The sequence below is a fragment of the Boleophthalmus pectinirostris genome, unplaced genomic scaffold, assembly GCF_026225935.1.
Source record: "Boleophthalmus pectinirostris isolate CB_2022bp ecotype Guang Dong unplaced genomic scaffold, ASM2622593v1 HiC_scaffold_6, whole genome shotgun sequence".
Taxonomy (NCBI): domain Eukaryota; kingdom Metazoa; phylum Chordata; class Actinopteri; order Gobiiformes; family Gobiidae; genus Boleophthalmus; species Boleophthalmus pectinirostris.
In genome coordinates this window covers 27171815-27195995 of record NW_026571447.1, presented here as the reverse complement: position 1 = coordinate 27195995, position 24181 = coordinate 27171815, and the positions used below count along the sequence as shown (strand labels likewise).

The 24181-nt window shown below is 36.8% G+C and overlaps 1 protein-coding gene across 1 annotated transcript in view; it reads left to right on the top strand.

The window, feature by feature from the left end:
* The window catches only part of epb41l4b (erythrocyte membrane protein band 4.1 like 4B), a 43586-nt gene that overhangs the window by 3404 nt on the left and 16001 nt on the right, over nucleotides 1–24181 (top strand). The window contains exons 2-11 of the mRNA XM_020937307.2: nucleotides 3053–3157; nucleotides 3248–3290; nucleotides 7192–7270; nucleotides 10137–10181; nucleotides 15859–15911; nucleotides 17680–17800; nucleotides 19359–19446; nucleotides 20369–20457; nucleotides 21412–21481; nucleotides 22248–22417. Coding sequence (XP_020792966.2) covers nucleotides 3053–3157; nucleotides 3248–3290; nucleotides 7192–7270; nucleotides 10137–10181; nucleotides 15859–15911; nucleotides 17680–17800; nucleotides 19359–19446; nucleotides 20369–20457; nucleotides 21412–21481; nucleotides 22248–22417 — 863 coding nt within the window. The remainder of the gene's footprint in view (nucleotides 1–3052; nucleotides 3158–3247; nucleotides 3291–7191; nucleotides 7271–10136; nucleotides 10182–15858; nucleotides 15912–17679; nucleotides 17801–19358; nucleotides 19447–20368; nucleotides 20458–21411; nucleotides 21482–22247; nucleotides 22418–24181) is intronic.

Below are 24181 nucleotides of genomic sequence, written 5' to 3'. Positions count from 1 at the left end.
GTCCACGGTCGCCCCCGGCACGAACAGCAGTATCCCAGTAACCCACGCCCAAGGCCTGGCTCATATTTACTACTGCTAAAATGAATGGAAGTCAATGGGAGGTCAGACTGTGACCCCAGCGAGATGGTCCAGATGCGCCCGTCACTCACCAATGACCCCACGGTGACGTGGGGAAGGTCGAGAGCTTTCAAAAAATGTATAATATGTTGTTCTAATGTTTTCGGATATATTGTTTTTGCTAAAATTATTATTATTATTATTATTTTTATTATGCTCTTTAAACCCTAATTTGACCCCCTAAACACGTTCAAAAACTCACCAAACTTTGCCCAAAATTCAGAAGTGGCGAAAAATTCGATAAAATATAGATTTCGTGCACGGGCATAAAAAAATGGCGACACAGCGCCACCTCGAAAAGTCAAAATACATTGCGCCTATGGGAGACGTCCCGACGTCAACTTTGTCGTAGAGTCACGAAATTCGGTACACACATTCGTCATGTCAAGACAAACAAAAAATTTTATTATGGCCACGCCCCCTGACAAACCAGAAGGCGGCCATCTTGGATTGAAATTTCAGTCCGCATTTTCGTTCACATTGCATTTGAACGAACTCCTCTGAAGGTGCTTCACCCACAGGGCTGAAAATCACCGTACATCATCTAGACAAGTGGAACATCTAAAGTTAGCTGATTTTTTTTGATAACTGTCACGGTTTACGTGCGGCAAAGCCGCAAATTTCAGTCAAAATTTTGGCTAATTTCAAGGTGACATTATTTGCTCCTGTTCGCACAGACTTAGTCCGATCGTGCTGAAATTTGAATCACTGATGTGTGATCTCAGTCTGAATATAATACACTATAAAACATATGAAAAAACACTATAGCGCCCCCTACCATAGACATGAAAGTCAACATTATCAGATCTGCACCAAATTTAGGAATTACATTCTATGCATAATTACGAGCAAAAAATTATATTATGGACATGGCGAATTTTTCACTGTTGGCCAGCAGGGGCGCTAAAACTCCTCCCAAAAATAGAAAAAAATATATTACACGCACATGCTTAGTCCGATTGTGCTGAAATTTGAATCACTAATGTGTGATCTCAGCCTGAATATAATACACTATAAAACATATGAAAAGTGAACACTATAGCGCCCCCTACCATAGACATGAAACGTCAACATAGTCAGATCTGCACCAAATTTGGGAATTAAATTCTATGCATGATAACGAGCAAAAAATTATATTATGGACATGATACCATTTTCACTGTTGGCCAGCAGGGGCGCAAAGACTCAAAAATTTGGCGCCTATGGGAGACGTCCCCGTCATCTTTGTCATAGAGCCACGAAATTCGGTACACACATTCGTCATGTCAAGACAAACAAAAAATGTTATTATGGCCACGCCCCCTGACAAACCAGAAGGCAGCCATATTGGATTGACATTTGAGTCCGCATTTTCGTTCACATTGCGTTTGAACGAACTCCTCTGAAGGCGCTTCACCCACAGGGCTGAAAATCACCGTACATCATCTAGACAAGTGGAACATCTAAAGTTAGCTGATTTTTTTTGATAACTGTCACGGTTTACGTGCGGCGAAGCTGCAAAATTTAGTCAAAGTTTTGGCGAATTTCAAGGTGACATTATTTGCTCCTGTTCCCACAGACTTAGTCCGATCGTGTTGAAATTTGAATCACTAATGTGTGATCTCAGTCTGAATATAATACACTATAAAACATATGAAAAGTGAACACTATAGCGCCCCCTACCATAGACATGAAACATCAACCTTGTCGGATTTGTACCAAATTTGGCAATTCAATTCTATTAATTACTAGAAGCAAAAACATATATTACTGACATGGGCATTTTTCATAGTTGGCAGCAGGGGGTGCAAAGAACATTTAAAAGCGCACTATGTAATTTCGCCATTTGCAGGCACAGAGTTTGCAGGCATGGCCTTTAGGGAATCGTGTTGGCGGGACGCATGAATTGCGGCCGTGGTGTTCGTGGGCGTGGCGTCCAAGTGCGCAACGTTTGCGTGCGCGGCAGGCGAGGGCCGTTCGACGCCGCTTGCGGCTTTAATTTTATATTTCTGTTGTCACAGTAGAACCACAGCTTCAAGAGGTATAACTCACCAGCACTTGAACCTTTTTTAGACTTAAACTTGGACTTAGACAAACTTTATTGATCCACAAGGGAAATTATTTGGACACAGTAACTCAACGTAGTTTTCTATTCAATCCAAAAGGAAACACATGGAATAAAAATCTTTCAAGATAATTTTTATCATGTGTGCAAGATCTCGGGATCGATTCCCATCCCTAGACATGACATTAACTTTTAGTTGTTTGATTATGATTATTAATTTTAGTAGAACTATCAATTCATAATACTAATCAAAGTTGAATAAAATAACAGCGATAAGTCGTGACAGTGCCACAGCCCACCAATAGTGTTTATATCTGTTTCAGTCCTCACATGCAGGACTGTACTATTTAATTTGTCTTAAGAGATTTTAATTGTCAATGATATATGGTTGGCTCTTCATAAAGATACAATATGTAACTTTCTGGTTGTGGGTTCCATGGAAAAAGAAAGTTAAAACCATATGGGAAAATTCTCCATGGAGATAGGAAGGGTTTATGTCATATGGTGGAATATTAGTTTGCTCACATTAGGTGAGATGTTTTTCAGTGGAATAAACACAACAATTTTTTTTTAAAAACAACCACATGCTTTTGTTTTAGTGTAATTTTTTACTAAAATGTTACTGTATTATTAATCAATGCCAAACAGCCAATGTTCTATCAGTAAAAGCAAAAGTTCAGACATGAGGTAGAAACTCTTGTTTGTGTTAATCACAATCATTAAAAGTCTGCACTATTGTTTATATTCAGAAAAAATATTTTGAAAGCCATTTTTATTTTTTGACAATATCCAAAATAAAAAATCCATCAGTACTATGAGGTAAAAAATTGTGATTAGCTTTTTGCATGTCACCCAACCCTACTTACACAGGATACTGTTTTCATGTTTCAGAGTAAATCCAAAGGCCAAGACCTCTTCGATCAAATCATGTACCACATAGATCTAGTGGAGACAGACTACTTCGGACTGCAGTTTATGGACTCAGACCAAGTCTCAGTGAGTACAACCACACACCTGAGCAGTACTATGAGTGTAATTTCATTTTGTCTTAATAAGCTCCTCTCGTCTCCCTCTGTCTCCCTGCAGCACTGGCTTGATATGTCCAAACTAATAAAGAAACAAATCAGAGGTAAGTGTTCCCCCATTGTCTAATTGCTGTCTGGTTTTATGTGCGCTGTGCTTTGTCAGTAGCAGGTGAGGGTGGGAGCAGGTGGCCCATTATCGAATGTTGACATGGTGATTAGCAGCAGCACGGGAACCACAGCTTTTGTTTGCTCAAAGGGAAAGTGAACGGTTCAAGAGAGCGTAAGGAGGGAGTGAAAGTGTGCACTCAACTCAATAGGTTATGTTCACGTGATGATGACATTCTAAAGAGTCTATAGTGTAACATGGAGGAAAACAGGTAATGCTGAGGTAGAATTTGCTGTAAATAATGTGGCCTAGGCATATCAAACTGTCACAAAGTTCAGTGTCCTCTCTGTTAGCTAAAATGAACTAAGGTGAAATCAGTGCTACTGTAGTGGTAAATAAAACTGTTTAAAGAGTCAGCATTACGCTGTTTTCTGATGTTATAATGTTGTTTCCTCATCAAAAACAGACCTGGAGTTGTGTTTTGTTTCACTCACATGTTTAACCCACAAACCCTGCATATTGCCACTGAGTTCTGAAAACATTGTTCCACCTTATGATGTCATGTGGTAATACAGGAAGTGCTCCACTGTGTTTTTAAACCTCATACACTTCCACTAGATTTATTTATTTATATAATATCAGCCCTGAAATTGGGGATTCTCTACTGACCTAAAGGTAAAAGGAGTTGTTAACTTGAAAACTACCACTACATGACATCACAAGGTGAAGCAGAGCATTTTGAGCTTTTGAAATGCAGACAAAATATAAGGGATTACTCAGACGTGTGTGAATGAAACAAAACACGACTCCAGGTATGTTTCTGAAGAGGTAACCGCATTCTAATATGGCTTACAAGAATCAATTTTGCATAATATATTACCTTTTAAACTGATTATTTTATAGTATAGTTTATTTATTTGTTTGTTTGAATGGGACAGCATGTATTAATGGACAGCCAGGACTTTGCTTAGATCTAATTTCCATCTATAGCCACATGTGTGAGTCGCTATATGACTAATGCTGCCGTTAGATGAAATTTCCGAGTGAGTGGATTTTCAGTTTACATATTTTTTTCCTTCCAAAGTTGCATCTCATGTATTTTGAGATTTGAGTCAGTCCAACCTTAGAGGGAGTGAAAATGTGCACTCAACCTGCTAAACTCAATATGCTATGTCATTGTAAAGAGCCTGTCGTTCAAAATGGAGGTGGAGCGTACTTAGACTCAGACTTAGGTTTAGACAACCATTATTGATCCACAAGGGAAATTATTTGGACACAGTAGCTTCCACATCACAATAAATATAATTACAAAGAGAAAAAATATAAATAATACTAATACATTTCTTCTATTCTAAAAAAAAATATCTTGGACATTATGTCACCAGTGACCTCTCAGATGATAGAGACGTGTATAAGCAGCAGTGTAAGCTTTACGGTCAGGCCAGTATTCTTGTCCGTAAGTTTTCCACGTGCTCCAGTGATGTCAAAATTTAGCCAGGCTGGCGCCACCTAGTGCCTCCACTCAATTTAATTTCTCTCCAGCGAATAGGTCAGGAATTGGAATACACGAGACAAAAACTCTGGAAGTGCGAGTTCAGGCAAAAATCAATCAGCAAAGAGCCATACATTCTGCGTTGGCAATGATTCCCGAGATCAAGGATTTAAAGCCAGAACAAAGAGAATGTTTGGTGAATTTTATCAAAGGGAAAGACGTTATTGCCCTTCTTCCTACAGGATTTGGAAAAGCTTAATATACCAGTTATCCCCGTTAGCAACGCATTACATACATCACGACCAAATAGCAGTGATTGGTTAAATTAAAAAAGTACGCGCCTACCATCGAGCAAGCGAATCCTAATGCTGCGAGGTCAGACGGTTTCTGCAAAGTGAAACTGGCTGAAGAATCAGGCTAGTCAAATTTGCACTTTTTAACTGTTTCTGCTTGCCCTTGTATATTCTGCATCTCAACTACAAGAAAAAGAGTGTGCAGGGTTTTACAGTGGCCTATAATAACTTTTTGAGAATATTACTGAAAGTGCCGAGGTTCTGTAGCGCCAGTGAAATGTTTGGAAACTGGTGTGAGACCCTGTGTCTTCACAATCAGAGGTTGTATTTATTCATTTATGTGTAGAGCCATGGATCTGAGAAATCAAGTCATTCAATCTCTAGTGTGTCTTGTGACGAGCTCTGTAAGATTCACCTCTAAGCTGTGGGGACACTGGCAGTCTTGTCTGTATACATTATAACCTGTATATATGAAAAAAAAAATTCTTCTTCTTTTTTTTTATATACTATGAACCAGATATTATGTGTTCTTAATAAAGATTGAATTGAAATTCTAAATAAGTAGCAAAAAAGTAGGTAAGAATACAAAGGTAGTTTGTATTTTGTTTTATGGTAAAATGTGTGGCACAAAGTCCAGTGTCTTCTCTGTCAGCAAAAAATAACTATGGTTTAATTATTCTTTCACTATCGTGGCAAACAATTGTCAAGTTGTGATGTTATGTACTCACACTGGAATGATTGTAGACAAGAGAGAGCAAGAGAGGGTAAATATATGGAGTTTTTAGGGCTCATCCTTAACAAACAAAAAGTAGATTCAACATTTTGGACTGATTTTGCAAATTAATAATATTGGCGGGGCATGGGAAGCCAAATTAAACTCATACAGTAGCTGTATTATATCACAATGTGATATCCAGTTTTTATCAGTTGTGACACTTAAAGAAAGCCTGGCTAAGTGTTACAACCCTGAATGCGAGAATGCCATAGACCAGTGTTTCCCAACGTTTTTTCTGGGGACCCATATTTTAAAAGTCTCAAACCTTCGCGATCCAAGTCAGTAGACATTATTCATAAATCAAAGGTGGATTTGACAATTATTGAACATTGATGAGGATATTTTATTGTTGACTGAGTGATCGTGTTTCTCTGAACAATTAGTATTACTCACGTTTTTAACAATGAAAAACAGCCATAGAACCAGTAATAAAAGATATCCATAAATTGCCTCTTTGGACATTAAATGTAGCCCATTTCTTTTTCTTTTTAACATTCAGTTGAATCAGCAATATTGGAACAAAATAGTTAATAAAATAATTACAAAAAGATTTGAAATGATTCAAAACATGCCTTAACATTTCAAAGTGCACTCAGATTGTGACAAGGCCATAGACTGCATATATAAGTGGACATAGCAAGTGAGCATGGGCATGATGGACTGCAATTCTCTTTCTATTGAAATACCGTCGCTTCACTCTGTAACTGCTGCTGTCAGACTCATCATTTTGATCTTAAAATGTTCGTATTAACCTCTTCGCAACAGGTTTGATTGACAACATTGTTGCTAAGCCCCTGTCAAGCCAGTGGTGCACCTGGGAAATCTTCAACACCTTCCACTCCTGGCTCCCGATTGGCTCTTTGGTTGCTCTAACCGCTAGCCTCGATTGGCTTTATTTGACTGGAGCTGACGTAACACTCACTCTGTAGATCACAAAAGTCTTGACCATGTTTTCCAGTTAAATCAAACTTTTTATACAATACTTTTGGCAATGACAAAGTGGAACATTCTCTAAATAAGTAGTACGAGGGACGTGGATCTAAATGGCTGTGTAGGATAATTAAAAGCGGTGCGGGTGATCTCCCTATCTGAGAGCGTAGAACATGAAGCAAACCTCTTACCCGAGCAGCGGGAGAGAGGAGGCAGAGATATGTGTGAAGTGCTGTTTGTCCCCATGCTGCTGACAGTGACGAATTGAAGCGATCAGACGGATAGTTTATATACCTGATAAAACTCAAGGAAAAGAAACCAATTCAACAGCACCATGTTATTCAATTTTCTGCTCAGCTGTTTTATCTTGATTTCTTCCCCTCTGACCTCTCTGACCTCTCTCTGGCAGACGGTCCCCCTTACAGACTCTTCTTCCGAGTCAAGTTCTACTCGTCTGAGCCCAATAACCTGCGGGAGGAATTCACAAGGTAAAAATCACACTACTAAACACAATTTCTGTATGAGTTTAAATGTCTTAAATTCAGGATATTAATCTGATGTCAAGTATTTTACTAAAAATACAAGTTTTCTTCACAAACTTCACAGGCATGCTGTAAAACTTTCACTTACTATTGGTATTATCCTACAAATTAAGGACTTAGACTTAGACTTAGACTTAGACAAACTTTATTGATCCACAAGGGAAATTATTTGGACACAGTAGCTCAAACATCACAATATAATATAATAACAAAGAGCAAAAATATAAATGGTAAAATAATTCTAAATAAGTAGCAAAAAAGACAGCAAGAGACAGGTGTAAAATAAGACATATTTATATAAATGTAAAAGTAAAAATAAAATAGAAAGATAAGTAATAAAATATACAAAGAAGAAAGTAATAAAATAAAAAATCACAGCTTTATACATCATAGGAAGTAGTATCATAGGAAGTAGTAATAATTAAAACCTCTGCCATGTGTATGTTAAAGGTACACTGTGTAACTTTTTTTTTTTTTTTTTTTCATGGTACAGCATCCATGGAGATATTTCTTGCTTTGGCTGTAATGTTTCACAGAATGGCATTAATCTATTGTACATATCTTGGATCTATTCAATTACAGATGTTTTTATTGATTAAAATTCAAGTATTGTGTGAGCAGACCTCCGCAGATCTGACCTGTAACTTGGGTTGTTGGTGTCACCTGCTTGTCTCCATGGCGATAGATCAAGTGGAACATTTAAGACAAAGCAATATCTCTAACTTCTCTCTATAACTGTCAGGACATTAAGACAGAAATAGAAAAAATATAGTCACTTAAACTACATATGTTCTTAAAATAATGGATTAAAAAAGCTAATTTGTTTTGAATGCTTACAATTATGGCTAATCAACTAAAGCAATAACATCCCCATGGAGAGAAGCTTACCATGAACCCTCCACCAGAAAAGTTACGTAACGTGCATTAAAATAGTCACCTAAATAAATCAAGAAACCTAACTCCATGGAGCGATAATTTTTGCTTCAAACAAATATACATCACTTTGAATTACCTTGAAACAAATCCAAAAGTTCATACCTACAACCTCCATAAATCTTGTTCAAATTACTTAAGGTTAATATTTAAAATGTCATTGATTGAGCCTGTGTAGATGTAGCGTTTTTGCGCTGCACGCTCTGGTCTCTGGAGGCTGGAGCAAAGGGGTGGAGGGCTAATTACTCTGCTGCTCTGGGCACAGTCAAATCAAGGCCAAATGGACACACAGCTCGTTAGTACAGAAGCAGTGAGCAAGATGAACGCTTCTGTCGTGTTTATCTGTCCAAAAACACTGCGCTTCAATTGCCAATGTTGTATAAGGAGCGCTGCTGTAAAATTTCGAGTTCAGATTAGGTTTCGACCATGGTAAAGACACATTTTAGTCCTAGTTTAAAACTTTTAAGTCCTTTTTGTAGACCTGGTTTTGTCTTAATCCAAAACTATTTATAACATTGTTTTCTTCAATAATAATTAGGGATGTAACAATATCCAAATCTCTCGGTACAATATTATCACGATATACATCGCATGGTACGATATTTACTGCGATATTTTGAAAAGGTTAATATAATTGTAGATAGGACACTTTTTTTGCTTTTAAAATACCTTGACAAGATTTTGAAGTGATTTATCTCTGTCATAATCCGAAGAATTCAAGTCAAAAACATATTTTTTTCATGTTGTCTTCACTGAAATGAATCATGGGATATCTAGTTCCTGATTTAAAAGCCGTTGATATGAAACCATGCATTTAAGCAAAGGAACTTATAATTCGATATATTGTGATAGTCCACGATATTATTGTGAGACTTTTGATAATACGATATAAACATATTTGGGTTATTGTTACATCCCTAATAATAATAAAAAAGGGATGTAACAATAACCGAAATATCGTGATATTGTATCGTCAAAGTTCTCACAATAATATCGTGGACCATCACAATATATCGAATTACAAGTCTTTTTCTTTAAATTAAGAGTTATGGTACAGTAATAGCTAAAAAAAAAAAAAGACAGAGGGAACTACGTAGACCATGATCCTTTGCTCCATTTCAGTGTAGACTACAAGTAGAAATAACAGTTCTAAGCACTTTTAAGTCTTCGTTCTTTGGATTAAGTCTTGTCAAGGCATTTTAAGAGGAAAAAGTAGAATATTAACAGTTTTAGCTGTTTAGCCTCCACAAAATATCACAATAAATATCATACCGTGGGATGTATATCGTTAGACCCCTAATAATACATCTCCTAGCTATGTCTTTATATAAAAAGAAAAAACAAAAGTTGCAGGTTTAGTCTTTGTGGTGTACAGTAGTCCCACTTGCTGGTTGAGTCCTAGATTAGTATATTTGCTTTATTTGAAGTTGTCTGAGCAACATATCAGTACAAAACATGTGTACACAAAGCAACGGAAATAAAATGGTACTTAAAAGGAATAGGTTAAAGTTCAAGTAACCTGTTTTAGTCCTGGTTTAGACCTAGTTTATGGTAGTTTTTAGACCTTAAGTCCTGCTTGCCATAGGTTAGTCCTCAGACCTTATGTTCTCTTATAGTTTAGACTTAGTTTAGTCCTAGTTAGACCTGGTTTTCTTCCTGTTTGTGGCTTCATAACGTAGACCTTTGTACTTGGGTTTAGACCTTGTTAAGAATGGGGTAATCCTGAACCACATTTTGACCGGTTAAACCTGGTTTTAGTCCTTTGTTGTGGTCCTGATTTAGACCTGATTCAATCCTAGTTCAGTTCTTCAGTTGGTTTAGCCCAGTGTATTTAATGTATGATTCATTACGTTTATCTATTGTGCTTCTTCTTTTCCAGATATCTCTTTGTGTTACAGCTTCGACAAGACATCCTGTCCGGCAAGTAAGGATCATTGTCATTTTAAAACGCACTCTTCTTAAGGTTTTTAGACTGCACAAACCTCAAGGCAGGGTCATATTTACATACAACCAAGCAACAGAGGCCACACCCAAAACTAAGATGAGTTCACAATGAGTTCACGACAAATAGACAAATAAGCTGCCTCTCCCTTCACTGTAGCGTCATGTCTCTAAAGGATTCATATAGGTTTTGTTCACGATTAAATCTAAGAAAGAAGACAGGGACTAATATTCTCTGTGGACAACGTATTTACAAAAAAAAAATCTAAACAGAAGCTGGATGTTGAATATTATACTACTATCTTCAATTGCGCTTCTTTAATTGAATTAAATGACTTCCACTTTTTATGCTTTTTTTATGTACAAATTTACACTTTAAGGTCAAGTTTTCATTTTTAAAGTATGCATTTTATAATCATTTTTCATCATATTGTTTTATATAACATAAAAGCGCATTTTGGAGAGCAAGTTTATCTACTTTTAATTAACAGAAGACAAGATATTTACATTAGAAAAGGTTAATCTAGATATTCTTTATTAAAGTAAACAACATATTTTTATTTTTTGAGTGCAGATAGTTTGAGTTTATCAGGCTGTTTTTGTTTCTAGTGCAAATAGACTATTAATTACAGAGATATTTATCCATAAACCATCAAAACTACTTCTTTATCAGCAGATTTTCCCATAGGATTTCTAAGTGCCCTCCACCTCCACTGTGAACTATAGGCTCTGTACAAAGCTATAACATCACATGACCTGGCCTATTGTGTTGGATGCTAAACGTGAGGAGGTGGCAGAGCAGAGCGATACCTGAGCCTGTTACAGCCCCCCAGAGACCCAGAGGAGAGTGTGGGACGTAAGGGGAGGACTGCGCAACGGACAGGATTAGATATGGGTGGGAGAGAGAGAAAAGGAGAGAGAGAAGGGGGAAGCCGGCATGTTAAATGAGTGGAAAAAGGAAGAGGATAACAAGAAATGATTGAGGGGTATGAGAGGGTTGGGGCAGGACTTTAACCATTAACAAACTAATCATCACTAGTCGACTATAAAAATAAAAAAAATTCAGACTCAGAGACAGAGACAGCAGCATGATTAAATCAAAATGTCAAAAAACAAACTCTGCGTTCTGATTTTCTTCAAAAATCACTTTATTTGTAAATATTACTTGATATACTTGAAACCTTCAGTCTCCTTATTTCAACATCAATTTGGTTGATAATGTGTTTAAAAAGTGCTACTGTACAATAGAAATAATTGTTTGTAAAGATGTACCGGTAATAATCCATCTTTTTCAGTTCTGATATGGATTCTGATTCTACAGATTAAATATCTATCGATTACCATTACCAGTGCAGACTGAAAACTGCATTTATTTTCTAAACACAGATAAAATAATGTAATAATGTTATGTAGCTGTTGTTTATCCCATAAGTATCTACTGAACAGCTTTGTATGAGTAAAAGTTCAAATATTATGAGACTTTCTAAGCGGGGCATACATTGGCTGTTTTTGAGATAGTTTTTCACTCGACTGTTTTTGGGATCAGGCTGACTTTTGGCTTAATTGTGTGTCGTCCTTAGTGTAGTGTACATGGGTAACGAGAACCTATCAATAAGTCGCCTCTCGTGAAGGTTTCGCACTGCTGAAGTACTTCCATGAGCTGTGAACTTTTAAACCCTGTGATTTGGTTGTACAGTTTGAGCTGAGGCAGAGTGAAACGATCGATTGAAAATATCGCACAGTGCATGGCTACGTTTATATGATGACGATCTGAACAGATGACGCAAAAGTGTTGTTGGGTCTTCACTTTTTATTTCGTGTTTAGGTGAGTGTTTTCAGGAGGAAATCTGTGTGCATACAGTGACGCAAAAGTGTGTGGAATTCAGTTGGGTGTGCATGCCAGGTTTCTGTGTACTGTATGTATGTGACGTAAACGTGTACACAACATGAGCAGATCTGACCAGAGTTTTAAATCTTGGGCAGTGTAGACAGAAACGTTACGGCGGTGTGTATTCAACTCTTCCACTCTGAAGGGTGGTTTCAGATTTTTGTGTTTTTAAGCCCCAAAAATGGCGTCACTGTCTAAACGAAAGGCACTTCTGATAAAATATTTTGTCGTTTTTTTTTTTTTTTTTTTTTTTTGTGACATCAGAAAACTATGACCAGTATTTAGTCTTATTACATACTGTATCTAGAAGCTGATATCCGATTCAACACATTTTTCAGTATCACCACTAATGTCCAATTCCAGTATGGGACGAGTGCTTCCCTAATTGTTTGACTAACTAATCGAAAAATGAATTGCTGTTTTTTCCAGTGCTAAAATAATCATTACTTGCAGCTTTAGGAAGAAGTGATGTAGGGTAGAGATAAAAGAGGGGTGAGGTGGCATGTAAAATGGATGGAGAGGGGGACGAAGATGTGAGGAATGAAGTGGGACATTAAGTAGAGGGAGGAGAAGTGTGTGTGTGTGTATGTGTGTGTGAGAAAGAGAGAAAGAGTGAGAGGGGATGGAGGGGTAAGGGAGGGGTGAAATGGAGTGAGCAAGGGGAAAGAGAGGTTAGGGAGGGGTGAGACAGAGAGAGCTCATATAAAATGGATGCAGAGGGGGACCAAAAAGGGTGAGGGAGAAATGAGGTGGTACATTTAATAGACGGAGGAGAGGCAAGGGAGAGGAGGTTAGGAAGAAGTGATGCAGCGGAAAGAGAGGGATGAGAGATTGGTGAAAGTGTATGCAAACAAGTAGAGTGCAGGCTTGGCAGATAAAACTGAAGCGAATTCAGAGTAAGTTAGTTTGAGTTTGTGAGTTTAAATTCTTTAATCTGAGTTTAGTCTGCCACTGTTTACTATTAATTTTCTGTATAGGGCTGTGTTTTAATCATAGGATTTTAAACATGTCCAGAACAATTGACTAAACTGACAAAAAAGGAATAACTTTCAGAACATGCTTGTACAGATCTAAACTACAGAGTTACACTGGAAAAAACAATATCTATCTATAGATTCAACTTGACAAGTCAAATTATCTACCAATGGAATAAGTGTGTTTTTCTTAATTCAAGCAACATTCAATTTAGTTTGTTATTTTAAGTACAAAAAGTTTTTGTTTTTCTTATTTTAAGTGTAGCAAGATACAAAAAGTCTTATTCCACTGGCAGATAATTTTATTTGTTAAGGGAAATTTACTCAAATCTTGATAAAACTTTCTTAATTCAAGTCATGTTAACTTGGCTCGATTTAGTTTTTTGCAGTGTAGCAGGTTTTATGCCGAATAAGATATAAGGATATTTTCTTGTTTGTGGAGGTAATTATGTTACTTGAAAAATTGCAGACTTTGCGGTTTGTTAATTGCATTTAAAATATGATTAACTTGCAGCCCTGTTTTGTATAAATGTGGGGCCGGTTGGATCAGATGCCAGAGTTTAAAGCTGCAAAATGCTTTTCAACTTTTAGCCGACTATTCAATGCGGAATGTTTAGTCGACCAAGAATTACACTTGTCGACTACAGCCTTAGTATGTGTTTGTATTAAAGAGAGAAAGAGAGAGAAAGGGGGGAAGGACTACAGGTAAAAGAGAAGGGTGAGGGAGGAGTGATGGAGAAGAGGGGTGACACACAAATGGATGAGAAAAGCAGAGATGACGTGACAAACGGCACCGCACAGGAACGCTCAATTAGTTAAAAGCCCAAAGTGGATGTCTTGACATGAAACAAACTCGTGATGAATGTCATGTCCACTGCAGAGTGACAACCACAGCCTATTTCAATTCAAAACAGAACCTTTACTTATACTTAAAAAAAATTGTCTCCTTACTTTTAATATAAGTGAATTTAAGAGGTTTTTAATGTAGGTAGTGATGTCATTTTTCAAGTTGAGGATGTGCCAGCTATTTGACATGTTATTGCTTTGTGTAGAATGTTCCACAATATTAGCCTGATTCACCAGCTGGTTTCACTTCAGGGAAACTGTCTGACCTCACAGCATTATTATTCATTTGCGCGATGGTAGGCGGGTACTTTTTTACTTAACCGATCACTGCTATCTGGTTGTGTATGTAATGTGCCAAATCCCATAGGAAGAAGGGCAATTACGTCTTTCCCCTTGATAAAATTCACAGAACATTCTCTTTGTTCGGACTTTGAATCCTTGATCTCCGGAAACGTTGCCAACACAGAATGTATGTCTTCGTTTACATCCATCTCGACCGCTTTGTTTACTGTTGTGCTGTACCACAAAAGGGACCCAGACAGGCGCTCGAGTTTGACGTCATGGCTTCATTACTCTTCGCTGATTGGCCAGTGCGCGGTCTCCAACTTCCGGGGTTCTTGCAAAAGTGGCGTCACATCTTCACTTTCTATTAAGTGTTTAGGCAAGAGTTTTCAGGAGGAAATCTGCGTGCATATGGTGACGCAAAAGTGTGTGGAATTTGATTGGGTATGCATGCCAGGCAGCTAGGTGGTGATGTATGTGACGTAAACACATAGGTGACGTGAGCATATCTGACCAGAGTTTTACATCTTGGGCAGTGTAGACAGAAACGCTACAGCGGAGTGTATTCAACTTTTCCACTCTTGAGGGTGGTTTCAGATTTTTGCATTTGTAAGCCCCAACAAAGCTGTCACCGTCTAAATGAAAGGCACTGACATTAAAATTTTGTTGTTTTTACCTGCGAACGTTCTCGGGTAAACAGGCCCTTAGTTCATCTCAATTTCTAGAGTTAAAATGCTTTGTTCCAACTGATGACATCATGAGGTGGTTCCCTTGTCCTCAAAGTGCTTCTGTAGTTTAACACATGAAATAAACTGGGTGAAAATATGGATGCAAAAATATCTAAAACTGTTTTTATCAGCCTTTATTAAATCCCACTTTTTATTGATACATTGCAGTGACATCATGCTGGGGGTGTTCTGTATGTTTGTCTATTGATGGAATGTTCACCAGTTACCATGGAAACACAATGCAAACATTAGCAAAGACAGTGGATACAGGCGGCACATTTTCAGGAGCCTGTGATCAATACGAGCGTCCGTGGTTCTATTTAGGTGTTTGATTTTTCAGCAAATAGATGAGAGTGAACACCAGCTCGCCTGTGACTGTGAGGGATTTGTTCAGCAGCACAAATCAGCTCACCTGTTGGAGTTTCACCTAAATCAGATTAAAGTCTAACAAAGCCTCAGACAGAGCAGTGCCTACAGTTAGCACCATACTGTTAATGATATCAGCTGCAAAGTATGAATAGTTTTAATTTCATCCACCTTCTTTACCTCATTTACACCGAAAACTTCAGGTTCAAAGCAAAAAATAAAATCTTTCAAAGTTCAAAACAGTAAACCCTTTAACTTGTATATTTAAGAAAAAATACTGCCTAAAGCTTGAATGTGTAACTTTTCTTTGTTTTAGTGTTTGGCCCCCTCTCACACGGTCTCTCCTTTGGCTCTTCTGTCTCTATCTGGGCCATGCCTCCCCTGAGCCTGTTCTATTATAACGCTCAGATCAGGGCTGCCTATTTTAGAAAAGGGTTGCTCCGCTCCTCCTTGACACACTCTGTCACAGTTTTGGCCTCACGCATTTGTTTTGTATTAACATGTCACACTGAAGATGGGACAGGCTATTATGTGAGAAGAATGCTTTGTAAACACACAATTTTGTTATGTTTTCAGATTAAAATGTCCGTATGAGGTTGCGGTGGAGCTGGGAGCTTATTGTTTACAAAGTGAGTATTGTTTTATTTACGTAACCAAGACAAATACCTTGCTTTTCCATAAATATTACACAAACACAACTTAATGATGTGCAGTTCTGTTTTAAAAATGTATGGCAGATGAAGATAAACAATGGTAGCCTATTATATTTTATTTATAAAGTTGCATAAGAGTCACATAAGTATATATTTTTCCAGATACAAAAACGATTCCCTGAACATCTGTGTTGATATAATGTAACTGATATAACTGTGATAGGAGAAATACTTTGAAAATATTTTTAGTTACAAAATACTGAAACCTGCATTAAAATACAATATGTTTTGTATCATATTCAGCTGTAAATATTATGTTTACTGAATGTTTTAAACTCAATTTTGATACTAAAAAATACACTCAAGACTCAATACCGGTTACAATACCACAATGATAACAAAAAACTCTCTTTCTTTAGACAACAGAATGTCAATTTCAACATTAAACTGTAGTCATTTTTTCTTTCCCATTACCACATGGTTTTATATCTGTGTAATCCTTCAGCTGCTCAGATACAGTATATTCCATAGTGGTCTATGGGCATATATTAGTCTACATGCTCTTGTACTTGTTCTGCTACTGCTCAACAACATTCAGAAACTATTCAGGAAAGGTTCATTTCTGTCTCTTTTTAGTATCGATACTTGTTCAAATGAATATCTTGTTTCGATACAAATTTTAGTATTGATTAGCATCTGATTTTCAATATAATACTTACAATACTTTCACATTAAATCTGCATTATATTATAGTGTAAAAGCAGCTTTGTGTTTGCCAGTCTGTTCGTGGTGCATGTATTTATCACTGATTTGAGAAGGAAAAATTGTACATGCAGCACAAGAGCAGTAGTTAAATGAGTTAAAAGCCCAAAGTGGATGTATTGACATGAAAGAAACTCATGATGAATGACATGTTCACTGCAGACTGACAACCACAGCCTATTTCTATTCAAAATATAGTTTAGTTATACCCCAAAATATAGCTTTCAATATAGGTGAATTTAAGAGGTTTTTAAGGTAGGTAATGATGTAATTTTTCAGGTAGAGGGTCCGCCAGCTATTTGACATGTTATTGCTTTGTGTAGAAAGTTCCAAAGTGTGGCATTAAACTCATCTATCTCAATGAGAATGTAATTTCTTGTAGCAAAAAATGCCTGTAATTTAATAAATGCAACAAAATAAGTTTAATGGACATATAGAGAGAAGAAATTGGTGGACCCCTGACCAGAAATGTTACATAGTGCCCCTTTATACTTCTGCTACAGCTCAAGAACATTCAGAAAATATTCAGGAAAGGTTCATTTCTGTCTCGTGAATGTGACTTTTTAGTATTGATACTTGTTCAAATGAGTATCCAGTTTAGATAGTGTCTGATTTTCAATACAATACTTAGAATAGTTTCACATTAACGTTGCATTATATTACAGTGTAAAAGTAGCTTTATGTTTGTCGGTCTGTTGGTAATGCTTGTATTTATCACTGAATAGAGAAGGAAAAATTGTACATGCAGCACCACGAGAGCTGTGGTTTTTATTTTACTCTCTAGTCTAACACCATGCAGTTTGAACCCTAATTTGCATGATCAAATACTGCCTGGTTTTCCTTTGATTTTAGCCAAAGGAACGACTGTGAATACAACCAAATGAAAGAGCAACTAAACCAGAATACAGTTCCTAAAGTAGTTTTCTGAGTACATATATAATGTAATAGTTTTCTTTTTAAATCCATTTTTGTTTTGTTTAAGGTGAGCTTGGAGACTGTGACCCTTTGGAACACTCTCCGATACTGGTTTCTGAGTTTCGTTTCACCCCTAAACAAACTGAGGCCATGGAGGCAGACATCTTCAACAGGTGGCTGGATCTCAGGTAACTGTCTCACACTTGGCAAAAAAGCTTTTCTACACAATATCTTGTTTTTTATCTCTGTGGAACTGAGTTGTACAGTACCGATACACATGCATTTACGATCTGAAACTCAGGTTAAGGTTTCAGACGTGGGCACCTTCACAATCTGTTGCACTTTGATTTGACAAATTTTTCATTTAATTTCTCATTTATTTACCACTATTATATTAATACACATTTATTTTTAGCACAAAATAACTGTAGCTTTTTAATAATCTCACATTTGCTATTTATTATAAAGAAGAACACCTATAGAACAAGACCTATCTAAAAACTATTCATATTATTCTATTTCTATTAAGTTTAAGTCTCCATACCTGGTAAAAATCAGTTTCTATTGTTGTTTTATTTCCTCTTGGACTGTTATATTGCCGCTGATGAGGTTGTCTACATTTCACGTCCCTGTGCCTCGGTCTGGCGCTGGCTGCTCCGTGTGAAGGATTATCAGATTAATCCGGCAGCTCTTGATTGATTCTGTCCAGTGTTGCACTCAGCTGCAGCCTCATTGCCCTGCTCTCGTTCGGGATTACACTCACATATGCTGAGCCCCACCAGATGACCCAAGCTCAGGTCACTGTCACTGCTAAACATCTATATCATATCCACATGTTTTAATTTGTTCTCTTCACTGTTTATTCACCCAAAGCTGTATTCAGAGTGATTCATGCATGTTTGAGAAATCTTTTTAAGATGTAATTTTGCCTGTACTTACTTTGTTCTCCAATACTCCAATTCTCCAATGAACACATGGAATTCGGCAGTGGTGTATAGTCATTTTGGTAACAAAGGGGGAAAAAATCTGCATCTTGCATGATGTGCAGTTTTCCATTAGCCAGGCCACCTAGTGCCTCCGCTCAATTTCATTTCTCTCCAGCAACTAGATCAGGAATCAGAATACACTAGATGGTTTGCAAGCACCCCAGAAGTGCGGGTTCGGGCACCAGCCAGTCTGCGAAGAGCCATACATTCTGTGTTGACAATGATTCCCGAGATCGAGGATTTAAAGCCGGAACAAAGAGAATGTTTGGTGAATTTTATCAAGGGGAAAGACGTTACTGCCCTTCTTCCTACGGGATTTGGGAAAAGCTTAATATACCAGTTAGTCCAGTTAGCCGCGCATTACATACGTCACGACCAAATAGCTGGTTAAATTTTAAAAAGTACCCGCTTACCGTAATGATCCATGGGTAGATTATAACTACACAGCAGACACATGTACAGTATGTCATCTTTAAATGAAGTTCAAGGTCATTTACAAAAGTACTGTACGATCCATTATGGCAGAGCTATTTCATAATGAATACACATTTAAATAATCAGACAATTTGCTAAATTATACAATCATAGTTTAAATACAATTTTTTTAAAGTCTGTATCAAGATGAATACTCTGAATCCTAGTCTCTCTAACTCATGTGCCCATTATTTCTTCTTGGACCATGAGTCACCTGCAGTCCTCCAGTGAAATGACTTCCTCGGAGGCAGTGACACAGAAGGTGACGACTCTGTTTTTCTCGCAGGGGAAAGAGCCCGTCTCAGGCAGAAATCTCCTTCCTCAACAAGTGCAAGTGGCTGGAGCTCTACGGGGTCGATATGCACTTTGTCAAGGTGTGTGGGCATCCATTATGGACACTTGACTTGACCTGTCACAACACATTTTGAACTGAGATTTGTTGCTGCGTTTCAGGTGACATCACAACAATGTATAGACCAATAACGTTTATATATTTTTATTTTTTCATAGTCTGTGATAAAACAATCTGGATCATACTAGACAGACATCAACACAGCAAATTAAAAGAATGAACAATTATTTAAAAATAATCCTGATCAAAAAGGAGCCAAAAACATGCAAAAAAATAAAAGAACAGAATACAAATGGGAGACAGCAGCAGAATTAATATTGTTAAAAAGCTGAATTTTGTTATAATAGTTAGTTTAGTCATTAATAGAAATGGTCAGATTCGAGATGTGTGAATTAACTTTTTGGATATTTCAGCAAAGAGTTATTAAGTTATCAAATCAGTAGGGAAAAGTGCCCGGCTCAAATCTGAAAACGACCAATAGTTATCCATGGGTTTCAGAAAGAGGAAAAATTAACACAGTTGCTGCAGCAATTAAAAAGTCAATACAAAATATTTTATAATATCTTTTGAATGATAAAAAGAACAAAAAATTAATGTTAGTAGAACACTTTGTGAAGTGCTTCAGTAGTGCAAACAAAGGTACATGCAATCAAGAAAAAAAAAAAACAAAATCCTGATGACAAGATGTTGTATTTTTAAAGGTTAAACGACAAAAATGAGCAAAAGTCATATCTGAAGGAGTGCAAGAAAAACAAAAGTTCAAATCATGTAATATTGTCACTTTTAGACTGCTACCCACCTCTGCACACTGAAGCCAAATAATACTGATAATCTTTTATATTTAACTTGATATTTATTGAAGTTTACTGGTTTATTCGACTCACTGTAATTGTTTGCGTTGCATTTCCTGTATGTTTTTGTTTTATAACTGTTGTGTTTTTCAGGGCCGAGATGGAGGGGAATATGCACTGGGTCTCACTCCAACTGGCATCTTGGTATTTGAAGGCTCCAACAAAATTGGCCTGTTCTTTTGGCAAGTGGTTCAAATCTATTTTTAGCTTTTTGATTTAAAATATGAGAGGAGAACTGAGCAAGAGATGGCAACTGTAGAGCGAAATGAAAACAAACTATAAACAGTGCTAATGTAATTGCGATTGTTAAAAAGGGGCAAAGAAAAGTGACAATTTTTGTAAACGTCACTTAAAGTAAATTTGATTATCCCACACTTAAAATCCAAAATGACTGTAAATGCTGTAAATTTGTAATGTTAAAATCGTATTTTGTTTACATCAATCTCAGCTATTTCACCACATAAAATCAGAACGCGCTTGTGCATGTTTCTAAAGTCCATGTGTTAATCCTATCATTTAAAGGTCCTATATTACACAAAATTGATTCCCGTGAGCTTTAAGCCATGTTATAATGCTGTTATCTCTTCAAAAACATATAATACTGCAAACACACGTACGACCCTGCTCACAGTAACAGTGCAGGTTTTTTCAAGGTATTGTTGAGCAATAAAAACTGCAAAAAAGATGTAAAAAATGCTAAATAGATATTAGAAAAGGTTACAGGCAAAGCAATAACATCTCCTCCAGAAATGTTACATAGCAAAATTGACTCCTGTAAACTTTTAGCTGTGTTATAATGTTGTTACCTCCTCAAAAACATACAACATGGAGTTGTTTTGTTTCATTCATATTTGTGTAATCCTTTATTATTTGTCATGAAGCGGTAGTTTTCATGTTAACACTTCCTTTTTCTTTTATTTCTGTAGAGATTAGCAATTCCAGGGCATTTTCCAAAGTGTTTTCTGTTTGAGCCTAAGTATACAGGGTTTGTGTGTAAAACATGTGTGAATGAAACAAAACACAACTCCAGGTCTGTATATGATGATGAAACATGATAATAAAATAAGTACAGTGGATCTCTAATCAGTGAAAAGCATTTAAACCTGATTGTTTTATAAAGTCAATGTTTTTCACAGGCCAAAAATCACTCGTCTGGACTTTAAGAAGAGTCGCCTCACACTGGTTGTAGTGGAGGATGACGAACAGGTTTGTAGTTTTACTGTTGTTTATTTGCAAATACTTCTGTCTAAACCAAAGCCCACTGTGTAGGTCTGTGTTTCTCAAAAAGTGGTACGTGGACTGCATCTGGTTAGGTCATGATAAATTCTATGTCAACTTAACGTTCAGTGAATGATATAATAATACTTTTGCGGGTCAATATTTGGTACTTTCCTTTGTACTACTGGGAATTTTTTGTTCTTTTTCTGCACTATGATAACATTTGAGTTGAGTTTAGTTTAATTTATTGGTTTATCTTAATTGGCAGCATGTGCAATCACATCACATAATCTCATAAAAGAAGAGATGCTTTACAGCAGATTTAGGTAAAGCTAATTTCCATCTGTAGTCAAACAAATAAATCCAAGCATCCATCCATTTACAATCAAACATTTTCTTTAATTTAAAACAGTACACTCCACATTCCCACATTTAAAATAGTTTATTGAATAAACTTTACTTCTGACTCATTATAGAAACAACTAACTATTAAAGTGTTTCCTGCGGCTGTTTATTTCTTGCAGCTCATGACTTTTAACAATACTGAACATTTAAAATAGTATTTTGGGCGATAGTCAATTAGTTTTAGTGACAAGGTATTAATATTTTGTCCTCTTTTTGTTAGTCCTCTTTTAGTTTTGCCATAGTTTACACCAGTTTTATGATCTTGTTTTAGTTCCAGTTTAGATTTAGATTTGGTACTTGGTGTGGAAAGTTTGAGTTGTTTTATGTTTTATGTTATTCCTGTGCACAGGGGAGGGAGCAGGAGCACACCTTTGTATTTCAGCTGGCCAGTGCCAAGAGCTGCAAGAACCTGTGGAAATGTGCGGTCGAGAGCCACGCCTTTTTCAGGCTCCGTCAACCTGGCAACGGCAAAGCAAACCGTAGTGATTTCACCAGACTGGGCTCCCGGTTCAGATTCAGGTACACACTAAACACACACATTACATTGACTTTCTTATGCAATATGGAAAAAACTGTTTACAGAGCTTTTAACCAATATCTGAACTTTAAATCCTGTACTTGATCTAAAATTAAAGGAGTTTCGTCATGGGAACTTGAAGGAGGCAGGTCCTGATGTGTTTATGCAAATTTTAGTCAACCCAGTGTGATGAATACTCACCCACAACATCAAACTGAGCTTTATGACTTAGATTATGTAACTTTTCTGATGATAGTATGCCTCCTGGTTGTCTCCATGGTGACATTATTGTTTTGCCTCGAATGTTCCACGGTAGGACATTAAACTTGTCTATCTTGAATTCATTTAATAAAGGGCTGTCAGTGCCATTTTCTCTGTTGCAATTTAGGCTCAGATTCAGTCATAATATAATTTGATTTATATTTAGTGATGTTATAGCAGATATAGCATGTTACTATATTTCATAATTTGTATTTAGTGTAATTTTCATTTAGTTTCAAATTAGTGTAGATTAATTTGTTTAATTTTAGAATTTCCAGAGATGTATAGCCAATAGGAGGTGGCCCCAATATGACAATCTGAGCTTGCGTATTCATAGAAGGTAAAACTGTTTTTCTGAGTCTTGTGTAAGAATTTCAGTGAAGACGGGGTGAAGACACTGACTCATTTTTTCCTTCTGAAAGTGGTTAATTGCATGAATACTAGGGATGTAACAATAACCAAAATAGCGTGATATCGTATCGTCAAAGATCTCTCAATAATATCATTGACCATCACAATATATCGAATTACAAGTCTCTTTGCTTAAATTAAGAGTTATGGTGCAGCAACAGCTAAAAAAAGACAGAGCGAACAACATAGACCATGATCCTTTGCTTTATTTCAGTGAAGACTACGAGAAGAAATAACAGTTCTAAGCACTTTTAAGTCTTAGTTCTTTGGATTAAGTCTTGTCAAGGCTTTTTAAGAGGAAAAAGTAGCATATTACTAAATATCGCAATAAATATCGTACCGTGAGATGTATATCGTGAAAGTATTGTACCAAGAGATTTGGATATTTTTACATCCCTAATCGTGAGCCTCCCCACCATATCGTGAGCTTTCCCATGATTTTGCAATAAATATCGTACCGTGAGGTTCATGCCGTGACAATATCGTATCGTGAGACTTGGATATTACACCCGTAATGAATATGTTAAGAAGAACTCACTGAACACAAATTTAGCCACTTCAAAAGCGCTAAACTACTTTGAAAAAGATGTGTAGTTACTCTGAGCGATGTTGCCTCTCCATAGATCTGACCTGTAACTGCCTGAAAGGTCCATGAAGATAGAAAAGTTGAATATCATACTGTGTGGAACATTTCAGCCAAAGCAATAACATCGTCCAAAAAGTTACGTATTGTACCTTTAACTTGGACTAATCCCAGAACTCACCAGGACTAGAACAAGACCGTACAAGAGGACAAATTTTTTCAGTGAGCCGCCTAATTCACCACTTACGCAACTTATCACAAAGTTTTAAAGAAATGTAATTTACAGTTAAGTCCAGCCTGGCATCCTGGTGTGTGAAATATAAAACAAGAGCCAATTGTGTCTATGGTTACAGCGTATCTATGGTTACATGGACCTGTTCCTATGGAGACTCTGATATTTCCTTTGTTTTGTTTGTTTTCTGGTTGGACCATTATCTGACACGACAAAAACTAATTCTCACACTACAAGGCCACATCCGGAGAGCAGCAGCAACAAAACAATGCCAACCAT